Consider the following 21,484-nt stretch of genomic DNA (forward strand, 5'->3'; position numbering starts at 1 on the left):
CCCCACACCAAGCGCGGGAAAATAGGCGGGAAAATCAGGCGGGAGAAGCCGCGCGCCATCAGAGATCCTTCTTGCTTCCCTCCTCGTGTTCTCGGATGGTTTCCGACGCGGAAAGGGGGTTGTCGCGTGGTCCGTGGAGGATGGTGTTCGGAAGCGGGCATAGTGGCGAAGATGGTGGTGGTTGTTGTAATGGTGATTGTAGCATGGTTGGCGTTGTGGCGTAGTTGGTGGTGGCGGTTGTTAGCGTGGAGGTTTGTTGCAATGGTGGTTCAAAATAACGATAGATAAAGAAAAACACTACCTCAAAGGGTCACAGCCCGGTGAACACGAATAAATTCCCATTAAACAACGGTGAGGAAATCTAACTGAACACAGACTTACCGGGATAACTGATCTAAGGAACCTATATGGTGTTCTGCGAATTTCCACAGCCGTAACAATATATATATATATATACAAAAAAAATATATATATATATATATCTATATATACGTATATATGTATGTATATATGTATATATATGTATATATGTATATATATATGTATATATGTGTATATATATATGTATATATATATATATATGTATATATATATATATATATATATATATATATATATATATATATATATATATATATATATATATATATATATATATATATATATATATATATATATATATATATATATATATATATATATATGTACATATATATATATATATATGTATGTACATATATATATATATATGTATGTACATATATATATATATATATATATATATATATATATATATATATATATATATGTATGTACATATATATATATATATATATATATATATATATATATATATATATATATATATATATATATATATGTATGACACCTCCCATGCTCTTCTAGCCGAAGCAGTTGCATAAAGTAAAAACAAGAAAGCCTACGAAAGCGCGACTCCATTCAAGGCCCTGTCACACCTTGACGTTTTAGCCAGCGTATGGCAAGGTATCAAATGTATGTAAAATGCTGGCGTACGCTGAACTATTGATGTTTTTTTCCAGTTTTGGACGTATTCATAACGAGTTGGACGTATGCATAACGTATTAGTAACATACACAGAACGTTTCGATAACATATAGATAACTTATATCAACGAATGCTGAGCATGTTGTCGGCGTTCACAACCTATGCCCAACGATAGTCTAACTTATGCATAGCGCGCGGCAGCGTATTGCTGACGATCACATGGCGTAGCCTATTAATAGGCTGCAGCTCAACGATTCAAATCATAACCGCACTGGACATCGAAGTGTCAAGCCGCTGTCACACCTTGACGTTTTAGCCAGCGTATGCCGACGTATTAAAAATTTGCCGAATACGCTGGCACACGTCGAATACATTATGGGTAAGTTTTGCATACGTTAAGAGCACGCTGGCATACGTCGTAGTACGCCGAGTATGTCGACAAATTTTCAGCATGTTGAAAATTTTTCGACGTATGCCAGCGTATGACACACGTTCCACATACGCTGGCCATAAGTTGTAGGCACGTTACGCGATTGTTGACACGCACTAGAAATCGAAGTGTTAACATCACCGTCATACCGAAGAAAAAAAAAACCAGGGAGTCTGGAACACTGACGCTAACCATTACCTCGACGTGTTTCGACTTATGAGTAACGTACAAGTAACGTGTGTCGACGTGTGTCAACGATCGCGTAACGTGCCTACAACTTAGGCCAAGGTCACATTTGCCACGGCGGCCGTGGGGTCTCCAAAATCTGCGGCCACTATCAATTCTACGGCGGCCGCAGTATTTCCACGGTCACACAATGTAGCAGTCACGTATGTTTTTATTTTTTGGGTAGCCGCACGGCGTGTTTATAAATTGTGGAGACCGAAAACGTGGGGGTGCCATACGGTCTTTGATTTCATGTCGCACGGTGACCTTTGGGCGTCTCTGCGGCGGCAATATAATTTTCAAGGCAGACTCAAGGTGTCCGCAAGGCGACCGCAGGGGGGCGTAAGGCGAACGTGCGGCCAGACGGACGGTAACGAATGGGTATATATACCAGTCCTTTTTTTTTTTACTGAAATAAAAATATACCAGTATATATAACTGAATATACTATAACTATAATATACCGCGGTCCCCCAGAATCCGAACGGCCAAGCTGTTTGAACAAATTGGAACCCGAACAATTTTTTCAAGAAAACTTGGCGCTAAAAACCTAATACATTTTAAAAAACCGAACAAAACGTAGCGTTCATGTTTGTTCACGTGTCTCCCCCACCTGTTCGACCCGCATCTTCGCACTTTGTTCATTCAGTTCGTCGGTGGAAGTACTGTCACATTTGCTCTACGGCGAGGATAAGACGGCCGTACGCCCTCTGAATGGACAGAAACGTGCGGCGGCCACAGAGAAACTGAGGTGGCCTCAGGGTGGCCCTACGCCGTTTGGCTATATTTTACAGGCCGTAGGGGCGCCGTGGAATTATATTGCGGAGTTATAACTTTTTTCATTTCTACGCTCACCGTAGCAATTCGACAAAGCCAAGCTATGACATAGATGTGTTCCACGTCGACCGTACGTAGGGCGTACGGTGGGCTTGCGTTTTCCGTGTGGCTGCCGTAAGCTCTTCTTAATGAAAAATGAATTTTCCCAACCCCCAAAAAATTACGGCACCCCCAATTTTTCGGTCTCCACAATTTATAAACACGCCGTGCGGCTACCCGAAAAATAAAAACATGTGTGACCACTACATTGTGTGACCGTGGAAATACTGCGGCCGCTTTATAATTGCGAGTGCCCATACATTTTGTAGACCCTCCGGGCGCCAAGCCAAATGTGATTTAGGCCTTACCTCGTGTTTTCACCTTCATTTTTTTTTTATAATCTTGTGTTTTAATTATTAACAAAAAATGCAAACCGATCACGTGGTGTGACGGACTGTCAGGCAAGGATTGAATTTCACAGCAAAACCGGTTGTAATCTTTAATATCCATGATTACTCAGCCCGATGCGTTTGATGAAAGTGATTGTGGTTCTGCGGGCATCATGTTTGATGAGTTGCCCTGGGGGTAGCGCTCTCGCAGAGTGCGCGAGCGATCAGAACCCAGGCCGGAGCTCGAGCCTGTGTGGGCCTTTGGATGTGGCGATTGCACCAGTTTACATACAATACACCGCCACCGAAGGTCATTAACTCATCCTATTTTACCTTAAACATGGGGAATTTCAGTTTAAAGTGTCTTGAAAGTGGGTTTTCTTTGGGTCCACGAACGGATTAATTCACTCCATTATTTCTTATTGGGAAAATATTTTTTGAATCCGAACTTTTTGCAATCCGAACAGTCTCCTGGAACGAATTAAATTGGTATTCTAGGGGCACCACTGGGTATAGGCAAACAACTATACTCCGATCTCTAGCGGTAGCGCACGGTGGATGCACGGTCGACGCAGACTGCCACGGAGGCCGTACGTAGGTTCACGGCGGGCGTAGGGGAACCGTGCGTCGTCCTTGCGTTGCCCACAGGTAGTCACACAGACCGCAAGGCCACCGTACGGCGATCGTGTAAATAGTGCGGCCGCCGTAATTTTTTGGGGGTTGGAAAAATGCATTTTTCATTGAGAAGAGCTTACGGCAGCCGCACGGAAAACGCAAGCCCACCGTACGCCCTACGTACGGTCGACGTGGAACACATCTACGTCATAGCTTGGCTTGTCTAATTGCTACGGTGAGCGTAGAAATGAAAAAAGTTATAACTCCGCGATTTCATTCCACGGCGACCCTACGGCCTGTAAAATATAGCCAAACGGCGTAGGGCCACCCTGAGGCCACCTCAGTTTCTCTGCGGCCGCCGCACGTTTCTGTCAATTCAGAGAGCGTACAGCCACCTTATCCTCACCGTAGAGCAAATGTGACTGAGGCCTTATGGCCAGCGTATGCGGAACGTGTGAGTCATACGCTGGCATACGTCGAAAAATTTCAAGCATGTTAAAATTTGTCGATGAGCTCGGCGTACTACGACGTATGCCAGCGTGCTCTTAATGTATGCAAAACTTACTCATAACCTATTCGATGTGTGCCAGCATTTTAGACAAATTTTTCATACGTCGGCATACGCTGGCTAAATCGTCAAGGTGTGACAGGGCCTTCACAGGTGAGAGATGTTGGTGGGTCTTTGTTTAACATATATATATATATATATATATATATATATATATATATATATATATATATATATATATATATATATATATTTCTACATACATACATATCTAAACATAAGGAGTGTGACGAGTACTCCACTGATCCCCATTGGACACAGTCCACATCAACTGATGTGGTGTGGATTGTGTCCAATGGGGATCAGTGGAGTGCTCGTCACACTCCTTATGTTTAGATTTTCCTGCTGGTCATATCACATGCCTTCTGGTTGAATGGTTTGTATTAGCAGGAACAATTGTCTGGGTGGCATACGGATGGTTGTTCTGTGCGGATTATGCGGTTTTACCGTGTGAGACAATCCGTGGCGATGCTCACCATAACAGTCAGGAGGTGCGTCTGATTTATATATATTTGAGTGCATTAACTTTTGTACAAAATTATGGTAATTATTGTAACTAGCTATAATAACATGGAATAGCTATTGTAACTGGTATTATGCTCTATTGTTAACATTCTAACAATCCAGACAATTTTTTGACGGTTTGACAAGGTTCTAAAAAATCCACCGATTCAGAAACAATTGTCCAAAATGATGGACAATATTTGTTACCCTGGGTGGGGGGGAAATTAAATGTGGTTCGGAAAGAGTGGAAACCAAACCATAGATGCACCATAAAGAAGAAGAATTATCTTCTTGTATTCATCAGCAAAACCACCACTAAGTGCTTCATTGTAATGGAAAAATGGTTCCCAAAGCAATTCATTCGGTAAAACGCTGGGGGCCAGCCAGCGAGAGATACACAAAGGGGTGTCGAGATGTCCTTCTTTTCTCACTCGTGCCCATAACTCTCAAGGGGAAATCAATTGCTCACTGTCAGGCCTCCAGGTTGTGGTCCCGGCAGCTATCGCAGCCACCGCAACAAGCGAGCGAGTGGACCCCAGGTGGTGAAAAAAGGGATGCAACGTCGCACCCTTCCCTTGAGGCCGACACCAGAAGGTTGGAATCACAGCCATTCCTGTTTCTGCACATTCTGTGCTGTTGCCAAAATGTGATATTTTCATCTTTAAGAACTTGCCATTGACTTGAGGCTATGTTTGTCATCCATTTCTCCCAAAATGTAATGACAGTTTTTTTTTTTCTACTCCATATCGGTAACTGTAACTTTCAGTAACTTTCAGTAAATTTCAGTACTTTCAGTAACTGTCACGTGATCTTTGTTGCACATACTTGTTTTCACACTTTGTAAAAGTGCATATTCAATGGAATTCGGAAAAGTCTGCTTGACGAGCCATAACTAACTCACATTTCCTTTTATGAAAATAATCCACTCCAAGGTTATAACAAAGGTTTTTTTTAAATTGCCTTTTAACCTGCTTAGTTGGCATAACCATTCAAAATCAATGGCTTCGAACTTGCTGAATTAGCATAACCCAGAAAAATTTAAGGATTGTAACTTTTTGTCACTCCAATGATAACCCTCAGAATTTACTTTGCGGTTGTTGAGCTTGGACATTTTGGGAATCATCATAATATGACGAGCAAAAATAACAACACAGTATAAGTGAATCGAGGATTACAACTCAGGCTGGAGCAACAAACACGAAAAGGGGAAACCCGAAAATATCAAATCCTCACGTCATCCAAGAAAATAGCAAAATCTACGAACATTCTACAGTAAATTACATTTTGAAAATGCACCTTCCTGCCCCTCCCCCCCCCCCCTCTTCTTGTAGGATCAGATCCAACACTAATGCCAACAATTGTGTCTCATTTTCATGCAGAACACAGCTTCTTCTCAGGGGAGTGGCAGAGGCGGTGGTGTGTGATCAGCAGGAATATCTTTTATTACTACGGTGACAAAAAAGGTAAAGTTAATAGGTTGTTGTTGTGCTAGGGTGCACCTGGAACAACATGGTCTCCATAGTTTAAATGAGGTTGTTTTGATTCAACTGAAACTGACAGCCTGCTGACAACACAAGACATTGCTTGCTTTTAAAATTCCTATAATTTCCCTTTTGCATTATTTTACATATGATGTTTAAGCTTATGCTTACACTTTGTAAAGGAAGAGCTTGACACCTCTCAGCACAAGACACACCTATCAGTACAAGACACACTTATCAGTACAAGACACACCTATCAGTACAAGACACACCTATCAGTACAAGACACACCTATCAGCACAAGTACTGGTTTACTGCAACGATGGAGCAGGGTGATATAACCACCAAGTGATAACAATATAACCACCAATTGATTATGATATAACTCCTGATTGATTATGATATAATCCACCAATTGATTATGATATATCCACCAATTGATAATAATATAACCCACCAATTGATTATGATATTCCCCACCAATTGATTATGATATTCCCCACCAATTGATTATGATATTCCCCACCAATTGATTATGATATAACTCCTGATTGATTATGATATAATCCACCAATTGTTTATCATATATCCACCAATTGATAATAATATAACCTACTTTTAATTATGATATAACCCACCAATTGATTATGATATAATTACCAATTGATTATGATATAACGCACTATTGATTATAATATAACCCAGAAATTGATTATGATATTTCAAGTCATTGTCATTCCTTCCTCCCTTGTTTGGTTGTTTTTTGGGGATTTCATCCTCACATGTTTTTCATTTTCAAAAAATGTTTTTCTCACTTGGTTGACTCTATTTTCCCAATCTGGATGCCAGTGACATCATCATCATCATCCCGTGAATTATTTTGAGGGGCATTTACACGGAGAACCCTTGACCCCCACCCCTCTCACGATATTCCCATTCAAGCCGCTTCCCTATTTCCCTTAATACCCCATCCAATATTCCTGTCCCTTCTGTCTCCACTCAGACATTCTGCTACCCTGTTGTCCTTCACTTTTGCAGTAATGTCTTTATTTTGTATGCTAACATGGCAGAATTTTGCTTTACCCTCTCTGCTTTCTCTGCTACTTTCCTTCCATTCTAACCCCATACTCCTATATCCTCCCAATCTCCCTATCCTCCTCCCCAAACTCTGCTCACCTCTTTTCCTTCTCCTAGCGTCCTACATTATCTTATTTTCCTTAATTTACTCCATAACTATACATACATACACATTAAAGAGATACCTCCATTCCCATCCTCTTCACTTCCGTTTCTTTACTCAATGTTGGCATTTCCAATCTCTTCCTTCCCCAACCTTCCCTCCCCTGTGCACATGGAATAAATATATTCCTTACAAAGGTGTGACATGATCACATCTATTTAATAAGGAGGAGGTACTGCACAATTTGCTTGAACAATAGCATCCATACGGTTTGTGGAAAGGTGAATTCAGAATACTCTTTTCAATAACCGGTATGACCCTCTGTAAACCTCAATTATTAATGCATTAGCAGACCATTCTGGACCATTTTCCTTCATAGATTGCACATTTTGTCATACCTTGCAATGCACGAGGCCTTGCAATCCATGACAGAGACTTTACGGCAGACTGAGTTTTACCTGGGGAACCCTCGACGGGAAAGTGTGAGTTTTCCGGCACAGTTTCTCACTGCGAAAGTGTAAATAGCATTCAACAGGTTATGGGGTATAGAGCATCAAAGTGTGTTGTCACGTTGGCATGACAACGTTCAACTGGTTCAAAGCAAAAGTATCCAGAAGCATGATCGCTTCGATCATACGTGCTTTGCGTATAGAATCATCGCTAAATACGGCTACCCTGTCGATAACCTCACTCGCGACTTACCTTGGTGATGAACAAAAGTTGTTGCAAAGAGAAGGGAATTATTACCTCCACCACCAATGTGGGATTGGTTATGTTTTCACTCCTCTCTGTCTGTTTGTTACTTGCAAAAATTGAAGATTTTTCAAGTATATTGGTCAGTCGATTTTGTTATTCTGTCTGTCTGTCTATCTGTCTGTCAGTCTGTCTGTCTGTCTGTTTATCACCTACAGGTCACATTTCGAAACCAATCTTCACAAAACTACACCACATGGTAGAGTTTTTCATAAGCCAGAAGCTTATTGTTTTTGAGGTCAAAAAGTCAACATAGGCCAAAGGTCAACAAATTTTTCGAATTTCTAAAATCCTCAATTTTCATCTGATTGACTAGAAATTTGATAATGATTTTCATATCAGCTGACTGAATTCAACCACTAATAATTTTTGAGGTCAACCTCAGCCAAAAGGTCAACATAGGCCAAAGGTCAATAACTTTGGTGAGATTTCTAAAATTGTCAATTTTCATCTGATTTACTTGAAATTTGAAGAGGAGTTGCATATTTGGACATTGAATTCAACCACCAAATATTGTTGAGATCAAAGTTGTTTTATGGATTTTGCAAGTGTTGTGCTCAACACGATGTCTTTTTCTTGTTACTTACGAAATCTTTAGATTTCGTAAGTATATTGATCATTTCCGTCCTCTGTTTGTGTGTTTGTTTGTTTGTAGGCACGATAACTCGAGAACGGAAGAAGCTACCAATGTCAAAGTACACCACGTGATTCAGGAGCGTGATGGCTAGCGCTGATTAGATTTTGGTCAAAATCGGTCAAAGGTCAAGGTCACAGTGAGGTCAAACATCAAAAAAAGTTATAACTCGAGAACGGAAGAAGCTACCAATGTCAAATTACACCACGTGATTCAGGAGGGTGATGGCTAGCGCTGATTAGATTTTGGTCAAAATCGGTCAAAGGTCAAGGTCACAGTGAGGTCAAACATCAAAAAAAATTATAACTCGAGAACGGAAGAAGCTACCAATGTCAAATTACACCACGTGATTCAGGAGGGTGATGGCTAGCGCTGATTAGATTTTGATCAAAATCGGTCAAAGGTCAAGGTCACAGTGAGGTCAAACATTCGATTTTTGATGGTTTGGTACAGAATCATCGAAGAAACTTCTGGTTTGCCTCGCTTCCTTCTCTCGAGACAGCTTTTATTAGACAAGGTCAGAGGTCAAGTTGACGATTTCGTAAGTACCAGTCTATGACTGCTTGTTACTTATGAAATCTAAACATTTCGTAAGTATATTGATGACTTCCGTCCTCTGTTTGTTTGTTTGTGTGTTTGTGTGTTTGTTTGTAGGCACGATAACTCGAGAATGGAAGAAGCTACCAATGTCAAATTACACCACGTGATTCAGGAGGGTGATGGCTAGTGCTGATTAGATTTTGGTCAAAATCGGTCAAAGGTCAAGGTCACAGTGAGGTCTAACATAATTCCATAAATTCATGTGGAGAAATGGAGTATTTTTGCTTCACTCGACGTTAATAGTTCGTTTTATCTTCGATTTTAATTTTGTCTTCGGTTTTTGCGATCGCTTAGGACGCTTAAAACTCGTTTTTCGAAATCCTGGTAAAATTGGATGTTTTGCAGACGTTTTAAGATTGTATAAAAAATATTTCACTCGACGCGTCACGGGTCGTCACGTGGTGCAGCGCGCTCAAGCAGAGGCGTCGTTGAGTCACGTAAAGGTTTTGCGTGTGTGCACTGACGGTGTTTTCAATAAAGATGGTGTTTAAAAGTCATTTTTTTTATCCCAGTAAAGGTTATCGTCGCATGCCTGACTCGCTAAGCCGTCGGATTATGTAAAGATTGTTGGTGGATGGCCGAATATTACGGTTTTGTGACTTTAATAAAATAATATTAAATAATTGCGGGGAGAAATGGAGATTTTTGCTTCGGTCGACGTAACAATTTTTGATGGTTTGGTACAGAATCATCGTAGAAACTTCTGGTTTGCGTCGCTACTTTCTCTCGAGACAGCTTTTATTCGACAAGGTCAGAGGTCAAGTTGACGATTTCGTAAGTACCAGTCTATGACTGCTTGTTTGTTTGTTTGTGTGCATGATATCTCAAAAAGTTGTGGACGGATTTGGATGAAATTTTGTGGGCAGGTTGGGTGTGTGACAAAAACGAACTGATTAGATTTTGGTGAAGATCCGGATCCGGATCCGGCTACTATAATTTTTTTAATGATTCTTCACCATTGAGAGATGGGGCCAAAAATGATAGAAAGCACGATATCTCAAAAACTTGTGGACGGATTCGGACGAAACTTGGTGGACATGTTGGGTGTGTGACAAGGAAGAATTGATTCTATTTTACTGAAGATCCAAATCTCGATCCGAATATGAGAATTTTTTTAATATTATAAGTGATTCTTCACCTTTGAGAGATAGGGCCAAAAATGATATGTCGCATGATATCTCGAAACATTGTGAACGGATTCGGATGAAACTTGGTGGATTAGTTGAGTAGGTAACAAGAACAAGCCGATTAGATTTTGGAGTTCTGGAACCAGCTGAGCATCAAGGAAATAAGCTGCAAATTCTATTTTAAAACTCTTTGTAGTCTGGCAGTCTGAGGGGGGGGGGGGGTACCGTGCATTCGTGTTTTTTGCTGTTTCATGACCTTTGGACCCCTCGGATCAAGATTCTGCTGGGTACCACCTTGGCACCCTTGAACATTTTTTACAAAAAGCATTAATATACAAATTAGATAAATAACTTATGCAAACTTAAAAAAAAAATTGGTATCTGCACCCACATTCTTATGAAAGCACTGATTTTACAATCCTTCTTGGTTATAACATACTTATTTGTCAAATAGATGTCACCATCCATCAAAATTAGATATTCGGACCATATATTCATGATAAATAGGCATTAAATTATCCATAAATATATGAACATGAACCCTGAACAAAAAAAAATCTCAGATTATTTGTGTTCATGATAATTCTCCAAAAATGGTACTCACGAAACTGCACAGTATCGACATTGTCCTCTTCTGCGGCTTCAACACTTTGAGGTTTCTCATTATTGCACACCGATTCTCCCCGACACATGCAGAACATGGTGCATGGCAACTTGGCTGCAGTGCAACGACATTGCACTGTAAAGCATGGTCTTACTGAAGAGCAGTCGCAATGAATCATCTCCAAGATATCCGCAGGAGCTGGAGCTGTGTTTCCTGCAGTAACACCGGTACCAGAATCCTTGAAACCTCTTCAAGTTTCCAGCCATATAATGTCGGATCTTGTATGGGTGGATCGGCCTCACACGTGGATTTTCATGTGGCCGTCTGAATATGTGCTCGTCGTACATTCATCTCGAATGCCTCTGTGGTAGGGAGTAACTTCTCAAGGTTCCTATGCCGTCGTAGCCTTTCTTCTCACCATTTTTACTGATTCGATATCCACGCACACATCAGACATACTGTCCTTCCTTTTGCTGCCATAGCACGCAGCCATGAATGCCGTCACCTCTGCGATAACCTCGTCCATACCAGCCTGAATGTCAGCGAGTTTGTGAAGGGAATGACCACTCTTGAGGCACTTAATTAGTTCAGCTTTTTCAATTCCAAAATACTTTTGATGCTGAAGTCTTGGTAACGGTCGAATACCAAGTACACATCGGAGTGTTCAGCTTTCTCCAGACTATGGGAGCAAAAGTTAGTGGTGTAGTCTTGTATGGTTCCTTTGTTTGGCCAGTGCACTACCCAGAGAACTGCACTGCTATCAATAATTGTTGCATCTGGTGGCAGTGTTAGTCGGGCAGAGGTCTCGACCTTGAGTTGTTTCTTCGTAGCCGCCTTGGACTTTGCAATTCGCATTTCCCCTTTGTCATCGAACATGGACGTGGATATCAGCACAAGTTCTTCTTTCCGAACTTCGCTAAACTTGATGTTGCGTGACGGCTGTAGTCCAAGCCCTCTGGAGTAGTTCAAGGTCACACCAAAGACCTCTGTGGAGCCTACCTGTATCACCTTCCTTGATACAGCTATCATTATGACCTCTTTTGTAATTGTTACGTTGAAGCCCTCTGGCCGGCTATTGGCATACTTGTTCATCTGTGCTCTCACAATGTCCAATGCCTGATGTGCATTCACTTTGTCTGATCCAATCCTGGTAAATACTATGTTCATTATGGACTTTGGATGATCAGTTGTATCGAAAGGATCAATGCATACTTCCAGTTTTTCCTCGATGTTCATTCTGTCTGCTGCATCAGAACATATTCCAGAAGGCTTCTCCTCTTTATGGCTTTTCACCTCCGCTCCTTATTGTGTGAGAGATTATGCAAAATAGGGCTACATATATGCATACTGTTAGCCCGCTTCTTGAGGGTTTTGGGCTTCATTTTCAGTCCAACAATGTCATGGGGAGCTGTGTCCATAGTGCATGAAGAGGAGGACTCGATCGACATATTGGGGTCAGAGATGCCATTTCAGAAACCCTTCTTGTGTCGCATGACATGCTCACGTTGACTGCTGACTACGAGCGTACTCGTAGTGCACAGTGTACCAGATTCTGCCACTACGAGTATTATCATCGAAAAGATTACGCTATTGCATTGTAAACAGAATATGCCGGCATGCCAGATAACGCAACAAACGATCTCCGAGCAGTTCGGTGAACATAAATCGATGTAATAATCATGATGAAATTTGTGTTGGACCATTGTATGCGATATTGAAAATCACAAAAGTGCGTAAATATATCATCACCACAACACCCACTTCAACTTAACTAAGACAAACCAAGAGATGGTGACATTAAATGCGAAAATAAATGTATATAACTGAAATAAGCTTGTTCTACATGATCCAGGGCATTATGTTGATCAGTTATGGATCAAAAATCAATTCATAATCAAGAAAAATTTCAAATTTTTAGCTTTTATTTTTTTCAATGTTTCATGATCCTACAAGTTCTCAAATGATAAGCAAAATGCAAAATATATGCCTGGTGTTGGCTTAATGGTTAGGGTGGTGGGCTTAGGATCCGAGGATCCTGAGTTCAAATCCCACTCGGCTGTTGAATTAATACCAGGTGGGGTTGACTCTGCCTGTCATCCTTCCGAGGTCGGCAAAATGAGTGCCAGCATGCTGGTATCCTGTGTCGGAGTGGCGACCCGTCCAGAATTGTACCCAATAGCCAAGGAGACTGCTTAGGCAGCACCAACGCTCTGCACAGAGTATGGTCCCAGTGGATGGATGGATACAAAATATGATGTCCAGTAAATGATTATAAATGTTCTGTGTTTCTTGTTCATCTGTCCATTATTGAGGCACATGGTTATTCTCTGAAACATTTTTCAACACAGAGGGTGGTTTTTCAGGGCAGACATCACACATGTAGTGGCTTTCTCATCTACTCTGGGCCTTTCTGCAGACGCGACATGGTTTTGTGGGCTTCTCTTCGTTTTTTTTTCTTCTGTGGGTGGCAAACATGTGAGGTGGTGTAACGATTCATCTGTTGGTATTAGGATTAGGGTTGTACCTCGTCCCTGGCCTTTAAAATCCATCACAGTATTTCCTAGCAGATGAGTTGTTACATGTTCACAAAACTTCAAGAGTTCCATTTGTTGCCCTCCATTTTTATTGTACGGGATGTGGGCATTCATAATAAACTAGTGCGTGCCCGTACGTGCAAAAAAAAAATAATAAAAAGGAGAACAATTGTGACGTCAATTGTGATGTCGTAGTGATGTACGTGCAAAAAAAAACAAAAAAACTTTCAAACCGCGTGCCATAAACAACAACCACACAGGCCGTTCCTTCGCTCTCGCGTGCCCGTACGTGCATGGCCGTACGTGCAAAATAAAATAATAATAATTGATAATTGTCACGTCAATTGTGATGTCATAGCACCGTGTCCTGTCATTGGTTTGGTAAATAAATAGCCATAACTTGGGAAACAGTTGGGAAACAGCTGAAATGGATGAAGAAGAATGATATCAAACCTTGAAAAGGCACATACTCAGGTCCCCAGCAATATACCTGGCAAGTTTCAATTAGATCGGACCAGTGGTTGTCGAGAAACAGCGGTCGCAGACATGCATACCGACAGACAGACAGACAGACAGACACACACACATAGATTGCTGGAATTCTAGATGGATATCTCGATCATGTGAAGGGCAATGTTGTTGAACCATTGTATTGTCTTACGTAGATCTGAGTAATACGACGACATCTGGCCAGATCGGTCTATCTTGGACATGCCAATGATCTTGAAGGTCATGATTCATGGCATCAAGCTCAGCAATGTGAGAGGCAGGGGGAGCCAGCCCAGAGGGGAGAGCAGTACTCCATCAAGCTGGGGATGAAGTCCTTGTAGGTGGATAAGAGTTCGATTGTGCCAAGGAAGGACTGTACTCGGGAGGATGCCCCCAATCGACGACTGGCTTTGGAGGCCAACTTTTAAATGTGGTTTGCCGAAGGAAAATCAGGCCTGATGTTCCGACCCAAAAGTTGAGTGACTGACTTTCCTCAAGAGAATTATTAAGAAAGTAGAGAGGAGAGTGAGATTTGGCTGAATTGAAAGACATATTCCAAGTGTTTGGCCAGCTCGTGATTCTGTCAAGGTCTGAAGAGAGGGAAGAGGCTGCAGTCTGCCTGGCTGAAGGATGAGGTATGTCGCGGCAGAGGGTAGAGTCATCAGCAAATAGATAAAGGGGATTTTCCAAACAGTCAGAGAGATTTATGAAGATCAGGAATGGAACTGGACCCAGAACACTGCCTTGCTGCACTCTAGCTTTGACAGGGAGAGGAGATTAAAGGAATCTGTTGAATGTCACACATTGGTTCCGAGAGTGGAGGAAGTCAGAAAGCCATGTGTGGAGTTCGCATTGGATGACATTGGCAGAGAGTTTGGAGAGCAAGGCAGGATGGCAGACTGCATCAAAAGCATGAGATATGTCTCGAGAGACGGCCCTGATTTCATGTCTGACATTGTGGGTTTCCATCCATTGTTTGGTGAGTAGAATCAGCATGTCCAAGCTCGAGTGACCTGGTCTGAAACCAAATTGGTGATCTGAGATGAGGCCATTGGAGAAAAGGAAGCATTTCATATCAACTGCACTGATGGATTCCATGACCTTGCTGATGATTGTAAGTAAGCTGATATGTCTGTAGTTAATGGGATGTTTTTGCACCTTTTTTGAAATGCAGTGATGATGGCTGATTTCCAAGCAGATGGAAGATGACCTCGGGCAATTGAGAGGATGAAAAGGGTAGAGAGAGAGAGAGAGGGAGAGAGAGAGAGAGAGAGAGAGAGAGAGAGAGAGAGAGAGAGAGAGAGAGAGAGAGAGAGAGAGAGAGAGCACGCAGGAGCAGCAGAGCAGGAGCAGCAGAGCAGGAGCAGCAGAGCAGGATTTTAGGACATGTGAGCCGATGCCGTTCAGTCCAGTTGCCAAATCAGAGTTGAGGGTTGAAAGAACCTTCTTCACCTTCTCATGTGAACCAGACACAGAATCAAGGAACAGTTGGATATGACGGGGAAGGATAGATACCGAGAGTGAGGGGTTGAGATCACAAGATTTGGAAAGCAAACATAGAATTGAGGCATTCAGCCTTCTCACAGTCGGAGTCAGCTGTGGTGCTATTCGAAGTGAGTGAAGGGATGGTGGGAGAGCATATTCCAGTGACAGACTGAACAAGGTGCCACCAGGTTTAAGAAGAGAGTTTGCAAAAAGGATGGGACAACTCGCATGTGGTGATTAAACCCATTAATAATGATACAACCCACCAATTTGCTCCTGACTATAATTCACGGACACGTGTGCGTTTGTGTGTTTGTCACGCTTCTCCTCCTACAGTTCTGAGCCGATTCCATCCAGATTTGCTCCATCGGATCAACATTACCCCGATTAGTGCATTGGGGTATTTTTATCTTTGTCGGTGGTATTGGGGGGCAGGGAGGGATGCAAATTCTCTATGTAAATGTGTACCCTGTAGTACTGCTCCAGGTGGAAGAGCGTATTACACCCATTACAGATTACAGTACAGTATTCCTGTCTCCACATTTTCCAGTGCAGTGAGGTATTTTGAACTCACATTTGAGTAAGGATAATAACATCACCCTCCTTTGCTGTGCTTACAGTATGATATTATGCACTGGATTTGTTACAATACATCAAACACAATGTTGCACACCGATTATTATGTCACCCACCAATAAATACCATATCATGACATCATTTCAGAAAAGTCCCCTCCAAAGTCTTCACCGACTTGAACTCCGATTTTTCAGATTGACCCAATTACTGACTCCCCTTCCACTGACCATTTATAATATAAAGCTTATATTGATCCAATTATGACTCCAATTGACCCAATTACCAACTCGCCTCCCTCCGACCCATCAACCTTACCTAATTACTGACTCACCTCAATCTAACCATTCGCCTTCACCTAATTACTGACTGACCTCTGACCCTTCAGATTGACCCAATTACCGACTCGCTTCCCACTGACCATTCAGATTGACCCAATTACCGACTCGCCTCCCAATGACCCTTCAGATTGATCCAATTACCGACTCGCTTCCCACTGACCATTCAGATTGACCCAATTACTGACTCGCCTCCCAATGACCCTTCAGATTGATCCAATCACGACAACTTTGACTTTTCAGAATGACCCAATGACCAACTCATCTCCCTCAAACCCTTCAGCCTTCAGGTTGACCCAGCTACGAAGTTTTAAAATTACGAATCATCCTGCGGTCGGTTCATTTAAAATAATGTGAATAAAGAATTAAAAAGAGAAGGCTGAATGAATAAGTCAGTGCAAACTAATTCATTAACGCACAGAAGAAGAAGAAGAAGAAGAAGAAGAAGAAGAAGAAGAAGAATAAGAAGAATAAGAAGAAGAAGAAGAATAAGAAGAATAAGAAGAATAAGAAGAATAAGAAGAATAAGAAGAATAAGAAGAATAAGAAGAATAAGAAGAATAAGAAGAAGAAGAAGAAGAAGAAGAAGAAGAAGAAGAAGAAGAAGAAGAAGAAGAAGAAGAAGAAGAAGAAGAAGAAGAAGAAGAAGAAGAAGAAGAAGAAAATGATGCCAGAGAATAATAATATTACAATACCCCAAAGTTGTGCCCTATGGAGGACTCCATCTCCCCACCCCGTCATGTGTTGAGGGTTCTGTCCTCCCCCTCACCCCCACCCCCACCACACCCTCTCTCCGTTTGTTTACTGACAGCACATCTGGAAGGTTGTTGAGTCCGCGCTTTCAGGCAATTCATCTTGCATTGTTTGGAAAAGCATCTCCTGTGACGGCTCAGCCGAACCCCCTATTGTCCCCGAACTCCCAGCGATGATCTTTTTAAATTACACCCGGAGCCTCACCCTGGGACCTGCACAGGATGAGAAACAAGGGGTAAGAATAAATTGATGAAACACTTAGCATGGGCATGGCTGTGAATAAAAGGTGATGAAACAGCTTGCCCAGTAGAAAGTGTGAACTATGAACGTACATATAGTGTGTGTGTGTGTGTGTGTGTGTGTGTGTGTGTGTGTGTGTGTGTGTGTGTGTGTGTGTGTGTGTGTGTGTGTGTGTGTGTGTGTGTGTGTGTGTGTGTGTGTGTGTGTGTGTGTGTGTGTGTGTGTGTGTGTGTTTGGGTTAACATGACAGCTCAGATCTGTCACTCTTGCCTTTGAGGTTAGCTGAGTTAGATTTGCCGAACCGAGAACAGCATCCTTCAGACTGACGTGAAGCCGGCTATCCCATCTGCTGGTGTACATTAAAGATCCCACGGTGAATTTCCAAAAGAGTAGGCCATTGTGTGCCGGTACCCTGGCCAAATTCCATATTCTTGCCCTAACCTATGGTATACCCTGCGAAGAAGTAATCACCTGTGCAAGGTTGGTTATAAGCCACAGAAACAGCTTCGGCGGATCTGACAGCCTGGTAACAGTGTGGATGCACGTGTAAATGGTGTACACGTTGTGAATGTGTTTCATCTCATTGAATATGAGACTTTACTGCATGTATGTATATGAATACTCATGAGAAATATTCATGTCCCACCCGCAGACAAACAGCAAAAAGGAGCGTTCAGTCTGGATGGCTATGACGTCATTATGATAACCAACGTCACAAGGAAAGAGAAGAAGGATTGCTGTTTTGAGCTTTCCGCACCCGAGAAACGAACATTCCAGGTGTTACTTGGGGTATAGTGTGTGTGACGTCATATCAATATTTTTACCGTTATTTATCATAAGTCATAACCATGAGGGGCATAAATCCAAATGAGGCAAATGTGCAGAGTATAAAACAGCTCTGAACTCGAATGGCACTCGGTGGAGCGCACACCTCTACTCAGTAGAGCGCACACCTCCACCGAATCGTCCAGATCTGGATTCAGACCTGAACCAAAATGTAATTGGCTTGGTCTTGTCACCAAACCAACTCATCCACCTCGTTTTGTCATAATCCATCCAAAGCTTTTTGAAATATCATGCTATATCGTTTTGGCTCTATCTCTCAATATTATGAAGAATCACTTAAGAAAAAAAAAAAAAATTCTCGGATCTGGATCTTCACCGACATCAAATTGATTCATCCGTGTCAGGCACACAACTTGTCCACCAAGTTTCGTCTGAATCCGTCCACAACCTCTTGAGATATCGTGCTCACAGACGGGTAAAATGGAGGATGATGGAGGTAAAAATGGACGAAAAGAAAAGAAAAATCAAGAATTAGCACAAATAAAGATAAAAGATGTCTGAAAGAACCCGGATCGATAGATTATATCAGTTATACTCACAAGGCTCAAACTCAGCAACAGGTATAAGCTACCAGAGGTCCGTCGGAGAGAGAAGCAAAGTCCACACAGCATCAGGATATGGTACAAACCTAATTAGATGCACTCAGCCAGGTAAAAGCCCGTGATTACATCGGTTAACGAGAGTAAAGGCTTGAGATGTACAACGTCCTACACGATGATTCCACTATGGCCGAGTCGAAGTGAAACCAGATGTCCCTGCCCCGAACGAATGAGTACCTCGACAAAAAAAATCCTTTGAATAATTTTATTTTTCTGCAACATTGCGCTCAATATGGTCACGAACTTAATATTCCACGAACGGCAGCATACGTGAATGTCCCACTACACACTATGGAGTCCATTACACAAGTATTGTTCTGCTTTTCCCTCAAACTTCTGCTATCATTTCTCAGGCTTTCTTTTTTTTTAATCGCCGCTTCGCTCGTCTGGTTGCATCACCGTAGCGATGACTCCTCGGCACTCGATTATGGCGTCATGCGACCTTTGTGGTCAAGACTGTCCACTCCCCACTGACCATGCAAATCGACCGTTTGTACTTTATTCAGTTTCGCTAGTCTGAGATTGCTGTCCCTTTGTGTTGACGAAACAGATTTCATTTTCAGGTAAATCGATACGTGTATACTGTATACGTGGCATTCTGGAGAGAAATGGTCGTTGATGAAGACCTTGGTAATCTCCATTTGCAACTTTATCGCTATCGCTATCTCTATATCTCTCTTGTGTTTATTTCCCATAAAATCTCTCAGCTTTCATTTCAATTCATTTATTTTAAAATGAATCACATGCAGGACAAAGACGTTCGAAAATACCAATGTCTACTTTCACCTGAATTATAAGTACCTTGGTTGACTACAGGTCTAAAGTTCGAGAGAGAAATAGAGAGAAAGAAATAGAAAGAGAGAAAGAGAGAGAAAAAGAGAGAAAGAGAGAGAAGGAAAGAGAGAAAGAAAGAGAGAGAGAGAGAGAGAGAGAGAGAGAGAGAGAGAGAGAGAGAGAGAGAGAGAGAGAGAGAGAGAGAGAGAGAGAGAGAGAGAATGAGAAAGAGAGACAAAGAAAGAGAAAGAGAGAGAAGGAAAGAGAGAAAGAGAGAGAGGAAAGAGTGAGAGAAAGAAAGAGAGAGAAAGAGAGAAAAAGAGAGAGATAGACAGAAAAGGAAAGAGAGAAAGAAAAAAAAAAGAGAGAGAGAGAAAGAGAAAAAGAAGGAAAGAAGGAAAGAGAGAAAGAGAGAGAGAGACAGAGAAGGAAAGAGCGAAAGAGAAGGAAAGAGAGCGAGAAAGAGAGACAAAGAGAGAGAAAGAAAGAGAGAAAAGGAAAGAGAGAAAGAGAGAGAGAGAGAGAAAGAAAGAGAAAGAGACAGAAAGAAAGAGAGAGAAGGAAAGAGAGAAAGAAAGAGAGACAAAGAAAGAGAGAGAAAGAAAGCGAGAGAAGTAAAGAGAGAAAGAAAGAGAGACAAAGAAAGAGAAAGAGACAGAAAGAAAGAGAGAGAAGGAAAGAGAGAAAGAAAGAGAGACAAAGAAAGACAAAGAAAGAGAAGGAAAGAGAGACAAAGAAAGAGAGAGAAGGAAAGTTCAAAATCATTCTGAACAGGAAACTCACTGTTTAAGGACGTCATAAAGGACACAAACAACAGGCACGAATCACTAATGTAACGTGGTAATTAAGGTGGTGTAAAAGGCGCTGCATCAACGGCAGTAAAACTTCCAAAAAAACATTTTTCTTCAACCTGTACAATCTTTATTTTATTTGAATTGAATTATATTCTTTAACACTGGAAAACACAAATTGCCTTCTTGCTGCCTTCACTTTTATCGTTACCTTGTCACCTTATCACCTGCGTGGGCCACCTGAGAGCTTTGCATGCAAATTACTTTCAGGAGGAAAAGAAACTATTCAACAGTGATTGCCAGAACTCACGGACAATGTAAAATTACAATCCCCTCAACTGGGTGAACTGACCTGGTAAAGGTGATTGTTCAGAAAAAGGTCACAACATTCATAAAAGGACGACGTAGACAAATGGTACATTCGTTAGGTGGTTGTTCATTTCAGGCTTCAGAGCTACTCATCACCGCTAGTTTGGATCTATGGTGGTGGGGTGGTTGACACCAATATTTTCAACACCCCACCATTTTGGAGACCAAACCACCTTGGAGACCACATCATCTTGGAGACCACACCATTTTAGAGACCCCACCAAATATGAGATCTAAGGATCTAAGGAAAGAAAAATGTGACATGACACGTCGCATCCTACAACTTTGTATCTACACCAGGATATGATGTTGAAGGATTTTAATTCGACTTTTATTTCACAGAGACCCAAGGGTAGTAGGTCATTTGACCATGCTTCCCTGATGCCAAGTTATCATCTGGTACACTCATCATCATCTGGTACACTCTGACTACCATCGTCGGATTTAAATTTGGATCCACCAGCAATTTTGGCCAAACACCACGTTTTCGGACTTCCTCAAAGTTTAACTTGACTTTAAAATCCATAATCACACCGTTGGTTTAAAAATTATGAGTAATCACGGTACATGCTATTTGGTAAACGGGTAAGTGCAAAAATAAGTGTTTACCAAGTTGAAGCCATTGAGTCGTAACAAAGAAAAACCACACCTCTAGTTTGCTGAGCTCAATAATGATGTCGATGGGATTTATTGTTTGTTGTTAGTCAATTACTTGAGTCATGTCCAATTGGACATCAACGC

At 41.6% G+C, this 21,484-nt stretch overlaps 1 protein-coding gene across 4 annotated transcripts in view; it reads left to right on the forward strand.

Annotated features, from left to right (window-relative positions):
• SKAP2 (src kinase associated phosphoprotein 2) overlaps positions 1 to 21,484 on the forward strand; it is a 252,492-nt gene that overhangs the window by 191,096 nt on the left and 39,912 nt on the right. For all 4 annotated transcript variants that reach the window (XM_085853307.1, XM_085853304.1, XM_085853306.1 and 1 more), the window contains 2 exons: positions 5,953 to 6,036; positions 18,017 to 18,141. In XM_085853307.1, the coding sequence (XP_085709433.1) occupies positions 5,953 to 6,036; positions 18,017 to 18,141 (209 nt within the window). The remainder of the gene's footprint in view (positions 1 to 5,952; positions 6,037 to 18,016; positions 18,142 to 21,484) is intronic.

The sequence above is a fragment of the Eptatretus burgeri genome, chromosome 13, assembly GCF_056783735.1.
Source record: "Eptatretus burgeri isolate ZD-2024b chromosome 13, Ebu_testis_v1, whole genome shotgun sequence".
Classification (NCBI taxonomy): Eukaryota; Metazoa; Chordata; class Myxini; order Myxiniformes; family Myxinidae; genus Eptatretus; species Eptatretus burgeri.